Source organism: Echinops telfairi, unplaced genomic scaffold (genome assembly GCF_000313985.2).
Source record: "Echinops telfairi isolate 266 unplaced genomic scaffold, ASM31398v2 ScPeMD7_7424;HRSCAF=8462, whole genome shotgun sequence".
NCBI classification, from domain to species: domain Eukaryota; kingdom Metazoa; phylum Chordata; class Mammalia; order Afrosoricida; family Tenrecidae; genus Echinops; species Echinops telfairi.
The window spans coordinates 25514215-25532276 of record NW_022111324.1 but is presented as its reverse complement, the minus strand read 5'-3'; the positions used below and the strand labels follow the sequence as shown (position 1 = coordinate 25532276).

The following is an 18062-nucleotide window of genomic DNA, read 5'->3' as shown; positions in this document are numbered from 1 at the left end:
ACAGAAGGGTCATGGGGAGGAGACGAGCCAGTCAGGGTGCAGTGCAGCACCAATGAAACATACAACTTTCCTCTAGTTCTTTAATTCTCCCTGCCCACCCGCTCACTCTCATGATACCAATTCTACCTTACAAATCCGGCTACACCATAGGATGCACATTGGTACAGATAAGAGCTGGAAGCACAGGGAATCCAGGATAGATAAACCCCTTAAGACCAATAATGAGAGTAGCGATATCAGGGGGAGAAGGGGAAGGTGGGAGAGAAAGGGGGAACCAATCTACATATTACCCCCTCCCTGGGGGATGGACAACAGAAAAGTGGGTGAAGGGAGACACTGGACAGTGTAAGACATGAAAAAAATTATAATTTAGAAATCATCAAGGATTTCTCCTATAGAATAGCCCTTACCAGTGCAGTCTCTTCTTGCCCCAATATCAGAGTTGATTCCGAAACAGTGTCCCCTATACACACTACAATACTCTGTATAGGACAGAGTAGAATTTTCCCAGTGTTTCCGAGACTGCACATCTTTACAGGAGTAGTAAGGTTTGTCTTTCTGACATGGTTTCAAATGGCTGCCCTTGCTGTTAAGCAGTCCAACACATACCCCAGTAGGCCAGCAGGGCTCCTCTGCCTCCAGTTAGAGGGTATATTTGTTACAGCACCAGAGGTGGAAGCTCTAATCATTCAGTCCAGTCCTCTGGTTGTTAGTACAACTGTGCCTGAACCATTCGAGAAAGGCAGCTGTCAGACCTACTCTTAAGATCTCCAAAAATGGAGAATCTACAACCTCTTTATACTCACAGTAACTATCCATATATAGGAATACTTATTACAAAACCATTTGGATTGTCCATTGTTCACCAGGCTGAAGAGCCTAGGGAATTGAAAATTAGCTCTTCTTTCATATACCCAATCCTATAAAGAATACATCTTGGGTGAAGTTAAACAGCCACTAAGTAGAAAAAGCAGAGGACTTCAAAAACTTATTTGAAAAGAATCTATTTGTATTCTATTATAATTATTGCACATAGACAGGTTCAACTAAAAATTGATTATCTGGTGTGGCAGTTATATTTTATGTCAACCTGAACTTCAATCTCTCGATCAGGCCACAACTCTGCGCCCACAGGCTTCCCGCTTCACTTCTCTGCATCAGCAGCCTGCAGTCTGAAGAGGGCTAGTTAGTATCGGACCCATGGCCTTGATTTGGATGGGGCTGGGCTGTCTTCTTGATATAAAGTGGTTTCTTACACATATATGAGTGCTAGTGGTTTTGTTTCTCTAGACAATCCAGCCTAACACATTTACGAAAATGATTCCCCACTGCCTATTTTGGCTGAATCGTGTCTCTTTAAGTCCTATAATCTCTTGAAATATGCGACCTTGCAAACATTTGTAGAAAAGCTATAAAGCACTTAAAGACAATTCTCCAAGCACAGAGAGACTGAGCAAAAACCAAAATGAAACCAAAAGAACATAAAATGTTCCTTTTAATTATTTTGCTTACTATTGCTTTCAGTGCCTGTAAACAGTGAGGGAGGGATACAACAGTCAAGTGTTCGACTACTGAACAAATAATATTCAAATGCTTATCCCTCCACATACTAGTTATATTTCCAAATATGTGGACAGAACAAAGTTGAGTTTTTATGTCCTTATTTAAGCAAAATATATTCCTGTTAAATAACCTTCATTCCTTTAAAGTACTACAATTTCTGAAAGACTGAAGCACAACAAACCATGTAAAAACATAGGAATCATCACACAGAATATGACAAACTCGAGGAAGGGACTGAGAAGGAGTAAGTGACTGTCTGCCTCACCCCTGGATGGTAGCTCCCCAGTGACAACATTGCCACAATATTTATGCAGACACACTGTATGTTGAGATGTCATATACAAGCATTTCATATACTTCAAAAGTCATTTTCCGTAATAGTTCACAGTTATATGAGTTGCTTCCAAGTCTTATATAAACTAAGGCAAAAACATACTCTCCACTCTTGAAATCTAACCTTGAACTGTTCTTCCAATTTCTCTCGAAGTGGGCTCAACTTTTCCAAGCTCTTACTCAGGTACACATGACCGTGGAACTTAATAAAGGCCTTGATGAAGTCAGAAACACCCCATTTGGTTTTCACCTCATCCCGGCTGAAAGGGGGAAGAAAAAAAAACTTCCATGAGTAGCAGGCAGCAAAACGGCTGCCATCTCTTGAAGGAGGCTTGGCAGCTATCTGATACACAAGATGACGACTCCGCAGCCACTTTTCCCTGTACCACTCTCAGACCAGTCAGTCTCCAGCAGCCTGTACTCTTCTCCTGGGAACCAATCAGGCAGTGGCTGAAATTCAAGGACTACAAACCAGCCACGGGGAAAATACGGGAAAAGGAGCACGAAGAGCTGGCCCTCGCTTTTCTGCACACTACAGTTGAGGGCAGGGCTATCGGGTCCCAGATCTCTCCTGGAAAAAAGTCACCCTACCTTTCCAGTGCTTTAGAAAGTGCTTTTTGGAGATTAGTGGAGGCAGCTGGGAAAGGGAACTTCACAGCAATACTTCTGCAGTAGTAGAAGATGGTGGTCAAATGGTCTCCTTTGGAAGAAGCTAAAATAGCCAACTGATTGTACGGCTGACCTAGAAGAGAGCATGTAGAGTCTAACGCAGTCCAAGATGCACAGTCTTGCTTTCCGAATACAGAAGCATCAATTCTACGATTAATACATTACAAATGAGCATAATGTGAAAAAGCACACGTATTTTCGGTGGTGGGAGCCAAATGGTCTCTGTCAAACCACAGGCCGTCCGTGGGTCATGAAGGAAACTCATTCCTTGGCGGGCCCATGTCCACTTTAGGCCAGAACAGGTGCACACGGGGGCTTCAAGAAGTTTGTGAAAACAGAATGGAAAGATACTTGAATTCTTCCTTGAAGCCCTCCTTTCCTTTAGTGCAAGAAAAGGTGAATGTGGTGAGCTCATTTCAAGTAAGGGGTTGGTTCAATTGAGTGAGGGCAAATTCCCTTAATATTAAAGGGAATGCACGAGCAGCTGGTCACAGTTGGACATGTGTGAGCCAGGGACTGACTCACTGTCCTCCACTCTGGCACTGTAGAGTGGAAGCAGCACGGACGGTGTAAGACAAAGGCATGACCAGACTGCTACTCTTGCTTAGAACCAAAAGGGTTTTCAATGTGGACTGACAAGAAGGGCTGACAGCAACCGAGTATGTGCTGCAATTTAATTCAGGAATCATTGCTATCACCTATGTCAGAGGAGTAACAAGACAAAAGCATGACGTTCTAAGTAGTAAGAGATATTTACCAGCGAGAAAATGGTAGTATTAAAGAATTATTCTGTAAGAAATTAAGAAAGCCAGAGTTGTGGGAACAATTTTACATAATATAAAGGGATATTCATTTACAGGGGGTGTCCGGATTACAAATGTCCAATTTACATACAATCTGTATGTTAAGAACCAACCACTGTAAAGTCTATTATTTAAAAAATTCAAGGTACATGCAGTGGTTCATAATAATAAAAGGGCACTACTTTGCAAAGCACATCAAAGCATTACCATGACTGTATTATTAAATAAGTTCTTAGTATATTTGGAAGTGCTTCTCTGATGTTGTTTAACATAGAAACGTACACTACATACTAAGACAAACACCTGTAACTAAATGGTCAGACTCACATTTTGATTTAAAGACACACTAAAGAACAACATTTGTCCCTAATCTGGCAACTGACTGTATATTGCTTTACTACCAAGTCTTTTTTAAAAAAAATGTTTATTAAGTCATTTCAGGTCTTAAGGAATTACAGATTAAAGGAAAAAGATTCATGAAATTTGAAAGGTAAGTCTTAAGTCATTTTTCTTATTGCTGTGGAGAATAAGGTATCATGGTCAACCTCAAGTTGACAGGCCCACTCACCATTGGAGGGGACAAGCTGAGCTGCATGCCTATAGTAGGACTCTGCCTGGCTGGTCTGGTTTCTGTATCGAGCTGAGAGGAGGAAAGAAAATTTAACGTTAAAAACAACAAAACTCCAGTAGAGGTGTATTTTCAGATCGCCTAGATTTTTAAGTCTTAAAATAGTAAAGACATTGCAGTTAGTTAAAGCTTCAAGCCAGACATCAAACACTTTAAAGCAAATTAACTATAGGATTATGTGTGGAGCGTCCGTCCAGGCTTCCCGTACTTGGGACATTCAGCATGGAACCAATTGTAAAGCTTACCTAGCCCCCATTTTCAGGTCCTCCAGTGTCATGCATCACCAGCTCCCACTATGGACTATGCTGGTGACCTGGAGCCGGCCCACAAGAAGGGGTGAGTTATATGGCACTTAAAAACAAAACAAAACAAAAAACACTATACAATATGATCTGAAAATTATGTATTTCTTCAATATTTTATAACGTGATTGTGAAAAATGCCTCACACCTAATGCAACCTGTTATGTGTGTGCAAAGATACAGTTAAAGCAAAAGCAACCTAAGAACTCCATTCATCGACTCTCACTGAAAACAACAGCTCTCTCTGAGGTGAGCCCGCCGGCCGCCAATGGTGTGACGCTAAGCAACCTACGACCTTCCCGTGTGAGAGCACTGGTGCTCTGCAGTCCTTGTGATGTGAGGACAGTCAGGACACAATCCTATAGTTAATTTGTTTTACAACCTCTTGAGGCCACCTTAAAGGGATGAACAAGAATCAATATCAAATTACATTCCTAGATTAAACACACAAAATGGAAATGTTTTATTTTTAAAAGGAAGCAAGTTACAAATAAGCTTGTAGTACGGTAGGAAGGAAATAAGCTTTAGGAGGAGTAATTTATAAACCCCATAATTCCAAGACTACAGACTTCAGAAAAAATTGAAAACAAGTTGTGATTATATTTTTGCTATTTAGTATCTTTCTGTATCAAGTAATTTTCACTGTCTGAATAAAATTTAAATCTTAACATGAAAGTTACTTCAAGATCCGCTGCCAATCCCAGAACACTGAAAAATTCTAAATTCACAAACAAGAAAACACAATTTCTAATTTTCTGATGATAATCTAATCTGTGTGTTTATGCTTAGCTTAATGGAAACGTTTCTTTCTGTGGCTACTCCGACGGATGACCGCATTATTGATTCCGTTACACCAAAAGCTCACCAATGTCGCCGAGGTGCACGAGGCAGTGCTGGCAGATATAGGAACAGGAGCTGGACTGTGGCTTCACTATTGCGCTGGTATGCGTCTGTTTATTGCTGATAATTCCCAATTGGGAAGACTTCACACGGCATGGTAAATCTACATTAAACACTGTACACAGCTCTTGTAATAACTAAAAGCAAAACACAAGTAAGAATTAGGTGATAAAGTCAGGAGTGCTGAATGAAGTATACAAGGGATGCAGATTTAGAAGTGTATAATATCTGTTGAGACCTGAGCAACTTACAGGAAAATTACATGGTCAGCTTTCATTATAAATCCCACCTTCCGAAATCTTAAAACATTAGAACAGCCAGGATATAGCTTTAAAAGTAACAGCAGCATTTTTAAAAACAATGGACTTACTGGAAAAGACTTTTCAGAAACACTTGATAAGGTAAGCAACGCATAGCTAGAAATTCCATTAAATAACCATCTACTATACCTTTTAAAAACACACAAACATGAAAACCATAAAAGACTAACTGACCTCAAATCGGACATAAATATAAGCCATTTAATTATTTGTTTGACATCACAATGTTCTCCAGACTTATGTTCTTAAGCCCTAGATCAATATCCATGATTTTGCTACCTAACAGATCTCAAAGAATCACAGATCTGGAAGGGACTGCCATATCTACACCACCCATTCTTACCCAGCCTCCAAGGTTGAAAAATCCTCCCTCTTGTCAGAATTAACTCCTCTGCCTATGCACAGCTTTGTGCTGCGGTCTTTCTATCCCCCAGGCTGTTCACTCCCACAAGGAATGGGTTCTGCATTGGGGGCTGCCAATTTCAAGGTCAGCCATTTGAATTCCCTAGCCTTTCAGCAGGAGAAAGATGAGGCTTTCTACTCTGTCCTACAAATTCACTATGAGCCAGAATCAATTAACTCAATAGCAGTGACTTTGCTTTAATCAAGTGGCTGTCCCCTTTCTCGTTTTTTAAAATCTACTTTCAACTTCTTCTGTTTCTTGGCTATGGTCCATGGATATCCTCAAGTGTCTTCCACCGAAAAAAACAAAACAAAAAGGGAAAACACTTTCTCTTGACGCTAAATTCTTCTCTAGCAACCTTCTACTGTCTTCATCTTCTGCACCAAACTCTTTTAAAGGAGTCCACACCTCCCATTCACTCTTCCCCACAACCTTGCCCTCCCCCCATTAATTCCTACCACCATTTTCTGAAACTCTATTCATTCAAAAACTAGTTATTTATAAACAAAGCGAACACTTTTCAGTCCCCTACATACCGGATTTCTTCGCTGTATTTAACATAGTGCATCCTATAGGTGATAACTGAACTTTTCTAGTTCTTTATGTCTCTCCAACCATTCCTTTTCTGTCACCTTCATGCATAAGGCTTTTCTCTTGGCCACACTCTGTGCTCACTCATCGAAAATTTTATTTGCTAAGTACCTAAGAGTGCCAGACATAAATTTGTATCCTTAAAGAGTTTACAGTCCATTGAACAAGACAGGTCGCCAGATCACACAGAGATATGCGATGAAAGGCGAAAAAGTGGGGAGATGAAGGCAGGGAGACTGGCCGAGACGCCGTGATAAAAAGCATCAGCCGGTAATAAGTTGCCTTTAGAATACACTTCACATCCTAAATTACATGAGACATCATTATTTATCATTATAATAAACTAACAGAAATAAAGTAGCCCAAGTATGAAGTTCCAGTTTTTTCCACCCATTGATTTGATGGCAGTGAGTTGGTTTGGAGGCAGTAACAAGATGGCACAAAAAGAGGTAGAACAGCTATTTCATTTGTTGAACAAAATTACATGTGGTAGTTGTGTGGAACCTATCCAATTTCTAGAGGGTGTAGCTTAAGACACCTTACTCAACAGACTTCTAAATATAGATGAGTAAAACAAGCTACTTACTTCATTACAAATGAACTATTCACTGGCATATAGTCCTGAAGCTCTAGCTAAATAATAATGCCACTTGTTTTTCCCAAGCTCCAATGATAGAACTGTAAAACTGGAAAGGTAATCTGTGAGCATTTGTCTCCACTACTGTTGTTTAATAGATAAGCTAACCCCACAAAGTCAGTCACTTTGACAAAGGTGCAACAATTAGTCAATGCTAGGTTCATGTTGGCCTGCTAACCGCAGGGTCAGCAGTTTGAAACCACCAGCTGCTCCTTCGGAGAAACTCAGGCCTTCTACTCCCATACAGAGTTACAGTCTCGGAAACTCACAGGGCAGCTGTATCCTGTCTTGTACAGTTACTATGAGTAGGCATAATTGCTGGCAGTGAGTTTGGTTTTTTTTGGTTTAAAGATCAGGAGCTCAGGTGGCCGGGCCGCCAGAACCGTAGCTCCTTGTGAGAGAGATGAGCTTTTCTTCTCCTGGAAAGATGTAGTCTCAGAAACCCAAAGGGGCGGTTCTACTCTGTTTTAAGGATCACTATGAGTTTGAATGGGCCATACCAGCAAGTTTGCTTGTTTATTTGTTTGAGAGCTGGCATGGGAAGTTCCTGGGTTCCTACCCATCACGTGAGCATTAAGCAATTGCACTTTTTGTGCAAACCTCTTTGTGCCAAGAATGGAGAACTGATTATGAAGGCATAGATGATCAAGGTTCACACTAACACATAGGCTTATGGAACTGCTTCTTTTTGGGCCTCCAATTTCTAAAAATGATTGCTATTTTGTTCATTAAGGAGTCCTAGCAAACACAGTGGACTAGTGCGGGGCTACCAACCAGATGCTCCATGGGAGTAAGATGTGCTGGCTGTCTGCTGCTGCTGCTGTAAAGATCTAGTAGCAGAAATTCAGAGAAGTTCTCCTCAGTCCTATACAGTTGCTATCATCAGAATCCACTCAGTGGATTTTGTTCTTCAATGAGGAATTTGGTTTTACTCAAAGCACTTGGCTTTATTGGACAGTGTAAGACATGAAAAAAATAAATAAATTATCAAGGGTTCATAAAGGAGGGGCAGTGGGAAGGGAGGAGAAAAAATGAGCAGCTGATATCAAGGGCTCAAGTAGAAAGAAAATGTTTTGAAAATGATGATGGCAACAAATGTACAAATGTGTTTGACACAATGGATGGATGTATGGATTGTGGTAAGAGTTGTACGAGCCCCCAATAAAATGATTTTTTTTAAAAAGCACTTGGCTTTAAACAGTTCACAAAAACGATAGCTAGAAAACCAAAATGATCTTTGCAAAGAGAAAGAAAAAGGATAACCACATCCTGGTCTCTTCTCAATCCATGGTGACAGTTCTATTGCCACTAGTCCACTGAAGTCACCACATTTCATCAAGTCCAAGACGCTTTAACTGTATCATGGAATACCGAGAGAGGGAAAACAGCACTGCTCATTAAACTATGACTTGTTATTTGCTGCAAGAACATCCCCATTTCAGAGATGCTAATGTTTTAGAAAGGATGAAATATGGCACTCATTCAATTCACCACTGACTCTGTTGTCAAATCTAATCCATCACTTTTCAATCATGTTACCTGACTTCTCAGCAGCCCTCCACTACGGGATCATTTATTTTTAAATGCTTTTCTCTTGGCTTCTAGCCATCATCACTCTCCCTCATTTTTCCTGCCATCTAATCCTAGGGTTGAAGCACCAAATTCTAATAACTAAGTCAAGTTTCTTTATTGTAATCACAAAATCCAACTCGCCCTGAACCTTTGCACTCTGCTCTAAGATCATTTATTCAATTTCCCATTTAACATCTCCACTTAGCTTCCAAATAGGCTCCTCTCTAATTTAACAGAGACAACGTTGCTTTTCCTATCTCTGTAAACAGTACAGCTAACTCAATTAGTTGCTCAAGCTGGTAACTAGAAGTCATCTTCAACTCCTGACAACTGATTCCACACATCTCTTCCGATCCATTACCAAGTCCTATTGTCTAGACTTCAAAATTCACCCTCTGTTTTCCATTACTACAAGAGTATCCTATCTAGCTTCCATTTTTGACCCGATATTCATTCTCCATGTCCTAAAAATGCAAATCTGATCATGTTGACTTGTCGCCTACTCTCCAGAATTAGCATGAAACCACATACACACTATAATTTAGCTCACTGTAGCCTACAAGGCCGTACAATAATCTGGACTGAGTCCACCTCAGCTAACTGGTTAAAGATGTGCTGCATGTAATCAAGATGCATGGCACAGTACTGTCTGTAATACCACTAACTGTTTCAAGTATCAAACCAAGACAGAGTTGCAGTTTAAAAAGCTTATTAATGTTGCTATCTAAAAATGTTTGTGAGAATTTATTCTACAATTGTCAAAATTGTTGAACCATTAACAATAAAATGCATTTGGGGAAAATCAATGATATGATAAAAAATACACTTGAAAATTACACATACACTTTCCACTAGGAAATAGTGCATGGGGACTTAGAATGTGGCGTCAGGATTGGAGAAAGGCTTATTAACAACCTGTGGGTATGCTGATGACAACTTTGCTTGCTGAAAGTGAGGAGAACTTAAAGTACTTGCTTACGAAGATCAAGGATTACAGCCTTCAGTATGGATTACAACTCAATGTAAAGAAGACCAAACTCCTCGCCACAGTGCCAACATCATGATCCATGGAGAGAAGATGGAAGTTGTCAAGGATTCCTCCTGGCTTGTACCACAATCGATGCTCACGGAAGTTTCAGCCAAGAGATCAAAGGACACATTGGAAAGCAAGGTTCTCTTGAGGACTAAGGAATGCCTGACACACACCATCGCCTCAAAAGCACATGAAAGTTGGAGCTTGAATAAGGAAGATCAAAGAAATATCGATGCACTTGAATTATGGAGCTGGCAAGGAATACCAAAAGTACCAAAGACTGCCAAAAGAACAAACACATCTTTCTTGGAAGAAGTACAATCAAAATGTTCTACAGAGGCCAGGTAGTTGAGACTTTGTCTCAAGTATTTTGGACATGTTGTCATGAGAAACCAATCTCTGTAGAAGGACACCACGCTTGCTAATGCAGAGAGGCAGTGAAGAAGAGAAAGGCCTTTAACAAGGTGGACTTAAACAGTAGTGCATGGGCTCAAGCAAACAACAATTGTGAGGATGGTACAGGACTGGGCAGTATTTTGGTCTGTTGACATAAGACCACTTTGAGTTGAAAATGACTTGATGGCACGTAACAACAACATGTGCACGATGTTCCTATTCACCCAGACATTATCTAGCACAAGTTATTCACTTGTTCATTTACTTTTATTGGAAATACGTAACAATGGCGGGTGCACAACCAGATAAGCACTTTCATAGGCTTATGATGGAAAAAGACTTGTGGGGAAAACAACTTAATAATATGAGTATTACTTTCACTAATCCACTTTGAAAGACTGGTTCTTGAGAAACAACCCAGTATCAGAGAAAATGCAATATATACAAGATGCTCATCAAACTGTTTAACAATCCAAGGAAATGCTTACATTATAATGTTTATAAAGCAGGTCAAGTTTATATATATAGCACAGCATCACCTTAACTATGTAAAACAAAAAAAACTAAAAACTCTGGAAAGCTGTATATTCAAGTAGAAATTTACCTGTAATGTTTAATTCTGTGTGTGTGTGTGTGTTTTGTTTTAGGGGGCTTTTTTATATTTTCAAATTTCCTAAACTTAGCATGCATTATTTTTTTAATTAGAAAACATATATATAAATAGATATAAATGTAGCCCTCTTATTCATTATTCTGAAATTTTCCTTGAAGGTTTTCAGCCTGTCTTGTTCCTCTATCCAATCTAGTACTATGTCTTATACATAAGCCAAAAAACTAAACTCACAGCCATCGAGTTGATACTAAGTCATAGTTCTCTTATAAGACAGGGTAGAACTGTCCTTGTGGATTTCTGAGACTGGAACTCATCTTTCTCCCAGGTAGTGGCTGCCCGGTGCATGTCACCCACGGCATCGGTCGCCTGTGCCTGATACAAAGTAGGCTTTACCAGAGGCTTGTACAATTCACTTTAACACTCTACTTCGGATAGCCATACAGGATTCCTATTCATGAAAAATTATGATTAATGTTTCAGGTGAAGTAAAATACAAATAATCTCTACAAGTTGGTGATTAACTCTATTATTTTCCAATAGAGATTCTTTTACTTCATTCTAAGAAACAATAAAGGAGCCAAAACAGAGATGACAAGGGCTAAGCAGCAGCACAGGGAAAACTGGCCAAAGATTTTAGTGCCAAACCCTTACAGCCTTGTTTTGTTAACTTATACCCAAAATTACATTAATTACAAATGCTATTACAAATGGGTGAGATGGAGATTTCTAAGTGAATCTATATACAGTAAAGGCAAGAGCACTGTCAGAAATTATATTTCTTCTCTCATCTGCATTTCCTGAATTAGAATTTGTACCTGGATGGAAGTGAGTTAAGGAAAAGTCTCTGAGGACGGAGATGAATAATTGCGTAATTTATTATTTAAGCTGGGGAAAAGATGTTCTGTTTCTAAGGTAATTTCATACCATTTCAAGCTCCAAATAAATCCTAATGTAGAGATAATACTATGGCATGAACAGCTCACTTGATTTATCACAAATTTTGACAATTTCTTATCCGGCACAACATAGCAACCACTTTCCTAATGATTGTATTCACAGTGCTTGTATGAACAATAAGAAGCGTACAAAAATAAAACATTCACCAGCAATTCTAGAAAAATTAGTATAAAATGCAGAACTCACCTGAGTATAGAAGCCACTAGCTGCCTCTAGGAACAGAGAAAGGTTTGCCTGAACTTCACTTCGATTCGGGTTTGCTCGATTCTTCGCCTGGCCTTGTAGTGTTGTGATCTGATTCTTAAAGGCATGGTTCCAGCTGAAAACAAAATATGATTCTGTTTGGTACAGCAGGGACTCACTGGGCAGACACACTGGTCCCGAGAACAAGAAAGAACTGTTTGTTATGATGACACCAAACCTGCATTACAGTTATTCATGTATTAAGTAGCTTCATGGTCCCGTCCAAATAAAACTAGACATGCAGTAGAATCCAACTGACCTTAGCACCAAATGCTGGAAAAGTCACATTGCAGCTCCAGCGAGTAATCTTTTAGAGCTATTAAAGCAAGAGCCTATTTAGGAGTTCCAGTACAAAATCAAAATAAAAGGGGCATGGCTAACGTAAACATAAGTTATTAACCAATCTTAACATACTGTGCCAAAATCAATTAACTGAACTGTTAACAAGGGGGAAAGGCTGTACTGTAAAATATAAGCCATACCTTATTTCTCTACAAGCTATTTCCCCTAAGACACTGTTCTGCTTCTATTTAATAGTTGTATTATTTTCCTAGAAGTAAATATTTTCTTTAGAATTTGAAATTCGAGCCACATTTCAGTTTTGCCTATTTAAAACACACACAATGAAAATCCAGAAAATGGCATCCTGGTATCCTGTTATAAAATGTCTCTTACTAATCAAGCTATTTAGACAATCCGTTTAAATCCAGTTATGTTGAAACAGCCACTTTCTACCTCGGCAATCACAGAAAACAGAGACAAAAGCAGAATTGAGAACTAGGGTGGACAGAAAAGGTTACAGGCTTAAACGATTTAGAAGGACAATCACACCCTCCTCATCACTGATGACATCTCATCCTTGACTCTAATAGCACAGATAAGGATTCTGACTGGTTGTGATCTAGCTCTTACTACTAGATCTCCTAAAAAATACAAAGGATCCAAGAACGGTGTGGAAGACAGGAACGACTAATCTTCATTACAACACAGGGTGATGGGCATTACCAGACAGAATAGTCTTAATTGATTCTGAATTTCCCATCAGGTTAATTAATGTTCTTCTCTGAATTGACATGGCCAGGCTTTCCGTAAAAAAGTCATTTATTTACTCACCCAGGAGTCTGGTCATCTGTCATTTCACCCTCACAGAAATAATAAGTGGAATAGCCTAAAGACATACATCTTTCTTTAATCTTATCCGAGGGAAAAACAAAAATAGGACACATCTATTCATTTGATTAAAGGGAAGAATTTTCCTTAGAAGGAAAACATATTCTTCTTTCAGAGAAATTTATAAAATCACATTTACCAAATCCACTCTTAAATTTCTTTTAAAAATCCTGGCTTAAGTGTAGGATTGAATATGGAGAATTCAAATGTGATCTCTTAGTCCTTGAAAGATATACTTGTTTTTCAGAATTAATTGTAAAAGAGTTGCCCTACTGACCCAAGGAAGATTTAATTCTAAATATTATTCCCTCTTACTTTCCCTCTTGCCTCCCAAGACTGAAAAGGAAAAGATACTAATGATCAAATATTTTGAAAAAAATCACAAGTACTAGAATTTTGTTTTATTGACAACACTTTTTTGGAGATACATTAAAAGATAACAATCAAACTGTTCTTTTCTAATGTCTTGGTAAGATTCTTGATCTTAAATGATTTCTCAGATGATAATACTTACAGATCCTGTTCTACTTTCTTGTCTAAAGCATATTCCAAATCAGTAACCAGCATTTTCTGGTACAGGTCCTGCAGAGCCTGCCGGGATGTCCAGACCTCTGCTGGACCTAGCTTAGAATCTGAGAAAACAAAAGCCCAACAGAAGAGATAAGCAGATACTTCAAACTACTCCCTCACACTAATCATTCCTTCCATCCCCACTCTGCAAAGCAAACCTGCTTTAAGTATATCACAGACTGCGACAGAAATGTTTTTTAAAATATCATTTTATTTTGGGCTCATATAACTCTTATCACAGTCCATACATATATCCATTGTGTCAAGCATATCTGTACAATTGTTGCCATCATCATTCTCAAAACATTTTTTTCTACTTGAGCCCTTGGGATCAGCTTCTCATTTTCCCCCCTCCCTCCCTGCCTCCACTGCTACAGAAATTTTAAGTGACTTTTTACCCTGTTGGCTAATGACTAGATCTGGTTTTTAAATATTTGCAAATTTTTCTTCAAGTTTTGAAAATAACAGTGATTTTAAAGATAGAATTAGTTCACCTATATTTGGTTTGGATTTCTACCTATTTATAACATAGGAAACCATATACTTTACATATGGCCCATTTGACGATAGACCGTCAAACTGGTCTGTGCACTCCTATAGCACACTGTTTTAAGCAACTCATTTAATTTTGAATCATTCTCATAAATGTATATACAAAACTTTCATATCTGCTCACCATTAAGCAGTTGCTAGGGCATTCTGCTGTCTTTGATATGTGTGTGTCAACGCAATAAAATTATGACAGTCTGTGTTATTTTAATGACTGGCAGGTTTCTTTCCAAAAGACTTTTGTAAGGAAACCACACATAAATTGTTATTTAATGCACAGGAGGGCTTAAGAATACACAGTGACTAAACTGCTCAAGAGGCCAGATGAGAAGTATGGTACAAGGTGAAATCAGAGCTAAGTAAAAAGTCAGTCTATAATTACATGTATATGCCAGACTGGGGCTGCATTGTATGCCGGAGTTCTGTAAGGCACACTAACCTTCATTACTAGGTTTAAGGGTGTAATAACTGACTGTGATGCCCCAGAACTTATTGATGGAATTTTAGATTTATTTTCAATAGCTAATTATGCTATGAAGTTGAATTTTAGGAGTTTGTTAATACTCAGTGGCATAATCGGTACCTTTCTGTAGGCTTGTTACTAGTATCTATCACCACCAGAATCCTATACAGAATCTCCTAGACATTTGCATTAATGGTAAAAAGAGTTTGTGGGTTAGTTAATAATACAGTCTAGCCTTTAATTCTTGGTTCCTTATTAAATTTCTGATCACTAAATACATGCACTTATAGATTTATTCAATTATGCTTCAGTTTATTGATGGCAGAAAAGGGACTGTAAGGGATCGTTGACTCTGGTCTATCAGACAATCAAGTAAATCACCATTAAAATAAGACTAAATATCTTAATTAATTTCTCTGGCCAATCAAATATCCCTATAAAAGTCAAACCCAAAACCATTGTACGGAGGTTTGAGGTTGTTTGACGCTTAAATGGCAGTGACAACCTGCTGCTGCCCCATGTACAGTTTGTCCTAAAATAGATTACGTTTAGCAATGCCAATACAATAGATTCAAGCTGGCACTGAAGATGAAACATCTGTTAATACTGGGAACTGAGAGCTAAACTAGGTAACTAGGTAAGCTTATTGACTCCCCACCCACCACCTCTTCTTCTTTGAACAAGATGACAATAAAATCACCCATGATGTTGCATAGCATTAGTCTATAATTCTAGAAGTATACAGACAACAAATTTAAAGAAAACAGTGTTATCAGGTGTTTGTTTGTTTTTTTTCTTTGGGTGGGGGGAGTAAAATATTATTTAGTATTATAAGCAATATAGGAAAGAGGAAAAGTAAAAAACAAACCCATTGCTAGTCACCTGTGAATCATGGAAAGCCCCAGAGACATGAACTGCTCTATTGGGTTTGGGGGGCACTAATCTTTATAGAAGCAGTTCACCAGTTCTTTCCTCTATGGAGCTGCTGAGAGGGTACAACTACCAACCTTTAGGTTAGCAACCAATCAACTGCTTCTATCACCCAGGCTCCTGAAAAGAGGTTATCCTTCCCTTAACTGACTGGTAAGAAATATGCGCAAAACAGATAAATCAGCCCATACCTGTCATGTCAGCCTTCAGGACTTCTGCCTGCCTAGAAAAGAAAAGGGACATCAATTAGAAACAAACTAGGCCTGAGCAACACAAACAACCAGAAAAGTTAAGTGACATCACCTACTACTACAATAAAAATATATAGTGGCTATATTAATAGCACTGGAATGGTGCATTTGCACTAGGTCTTGGCAAACTGATGCTATTACCAAAAGTTTATAGCGCAGAGGCCACTTTCTTGCTGTTTCTGATCAAAGCTGACTTAAGACGAGATTAATATTCATTAAATCTTGTCAACACAGCCGGAAAAAATCCCACTAAGCTTCTCAATTCACCAGCCACCTTAACTATTTCAAATCTCCATTCTCCTCAAGCTACTGCTTCTTGCTCCTTTTCCCCACATACGAGTCCTTTCAGTAAATGACAGGCCCATCCCGCGGGGGAACCAGCTTCCATGTACTAAGTACCTATTTATATTTACATTGCCCTCTTTCTTTTTCCTTGTGAAAATACTAGAAATATCATGCCTCTAGTATTTATTCCACTTAGATATGGTTGTCCTTGCAAGAACAGTCATTCTCCAATTATTGACAACATTGTATTTCAGGATAAATTTTGAGATGTTTGTTTGCTTCTTGACAATGAATTTGATGTTGTTGTTCTTCAATTTGACATGTTTTTTGCCTAGCAAATCATACAACTGAATGATTCAAAATGACCATTTCAGCTCATTAACGCCTAGGCTATTTATTTTTAAGCATTACATTTCACTTTTGACAATTTCCAATTTTCTTAGAGTCATGCTTTGTACATTCTAATTTCATGCTATTAATGGATGCTAACAGGTGTTTATTCTCATTTTGAGAAGCAACAAATGAAGGCCATGAAAGCTTTACGCCTTCTATGTCATTAGAGTCAAATCTATCTTGAAGAGGTAGCTCTTCCCCAGGTGTAGTCCTAATGTGAGAGGGCTCAGCTTCTGGGACTGTCGCTATTCCTAAGATTTTCACTGGTCAATTGTTTTCAGGCATAGCTTCCCAATTTCTTCTTCCTAGTGTTAGTTCTAGAAGCTTACACAATTTTGGATCCCTCTCTATCGAATCCTTCCTTCTTTTCATCACTTACCCATGCTTAAGTCTCTCACACATTTTCTTATTATTAGCTACTGTCTCTGTTCTTGCTCATAAATTGCTTAAGAACTGCTTATATTCAAGAGGTCCAAAACTTAACTTATATCCCCACCGCTCATCCTTGGTCCTCATTCTGATATTTTCTACGTTAGTAAATACACCAGAGCTTTCCTGGTGTGAAAGCCAGCAATCTGAAAGTCATCTGCCTATGACAAACTTCTGATCTTTGGTATGCAATCTATCAACTCTAGAGAATTTGACCTACTAAGGTTATCTTCAATCTCCTGTGATTTCTTTCATTTCCTCTTCAGTCACTCTGACAATCATTCCTCCCAACAATACTTCAAAACCATCTCAAATTGTTCCCTCCAGTCCACTCTAGACCTATTTTATTCTGTTCATCCCACTGCTTTCAGAGGAATCTTGTAAAAATGTGAATCTTTTATTAAAGAATTTTAATAAGTTCCTCTGTTCTCAAGTAGAGAACTCATTTCTCAGTAAGGTGTCCTACAAAGACCTGTACAGTCTCTGATCTTCACCTCCACTACCATATCTTCTCTACCTGCTTTCTCTGGGCTTGCCCTGTTCGCTTCCAATTAAGGGCCTTGTAAAGGGAATCCATTGCTGGCCACACTTCTTCTTTCTTTGTTACTGCAGTTCTCAGTCAAAACACAGGGATGGCTTACTTGAACCCAATACAGATCAACAATATTCCCGTTGTACATTCTCAAAATAATCGTATTTCTTTCTTCAAAGAGTGGTGTATTAGTCTTCAAGAATGCTCGCGGTCTTTAATGCCCCCGCCCCCCCAATCCTACCTTACAAATCCAGCTAGACCAGAGCAAGTACACTGGTACAAATAAGAGTTTGCAACACAGGGAATCCAGGACAGATAAACCCCTCAGGACCAATATTGAGAGTAGTGATACCAGGAGGGGAAGGGGAATGTGGGGAAAGGGGGGAAACCGATCATAATGATCGACATATAACCCTCTCCCAGGGGGGGCGAACAACAGAAAAATGAAGGGAGACAGTGGTGGGTGTAAGACATGAAAAAGATAATTTATAAATTATCAAGGGTTCATAAGGAAGGGAGGGAAACAA

The 18062-nt window shown here is 38.9% G+C and overlaps 1 protein-coding gene across 6 annotated transcripts in view; it reads right to left on the bottom strand.

Annotated features, from left to right (window-relative positions):
* Positions 1-18062, bottom strand: part of SMG7 (SMG7 nonsense mediated mRNA decay factor) — a 101302-nt gene that overhangs the window by 29315 nt on the left and 53925 nt on the right. For all 6 annotated transcript variants that reach the window (XM_045297855.1, XM_045297854.1, XM_045297853.1 and 3 more), the window contains 7 exons: positions 15837-15868; positions 13648-13765; positions 11907-12039; positions 5164-5335; positions 3937-4008; positions 2488-2638; positions 2021-2156 (listed from right to left, as the gene is read on the bottom strand). In XM_045297855.1, coding sequence (XP_045153790.1) covers positions 2021-2156; positions 2488-2638; positions 3937-4008; positions 5164-5335; positions 11907-12039; positions 13648-13765; positions 15837-15868 — 814 coding nt within the window. The remainder of the gene's footprint in view (positions 1-2020; positions 2157-2487; positions 2639-3936; positions 4009-5163; positions 5336-11906; positions 12040-13647; positions 13766-15836; positions 15869-18062) is intronic.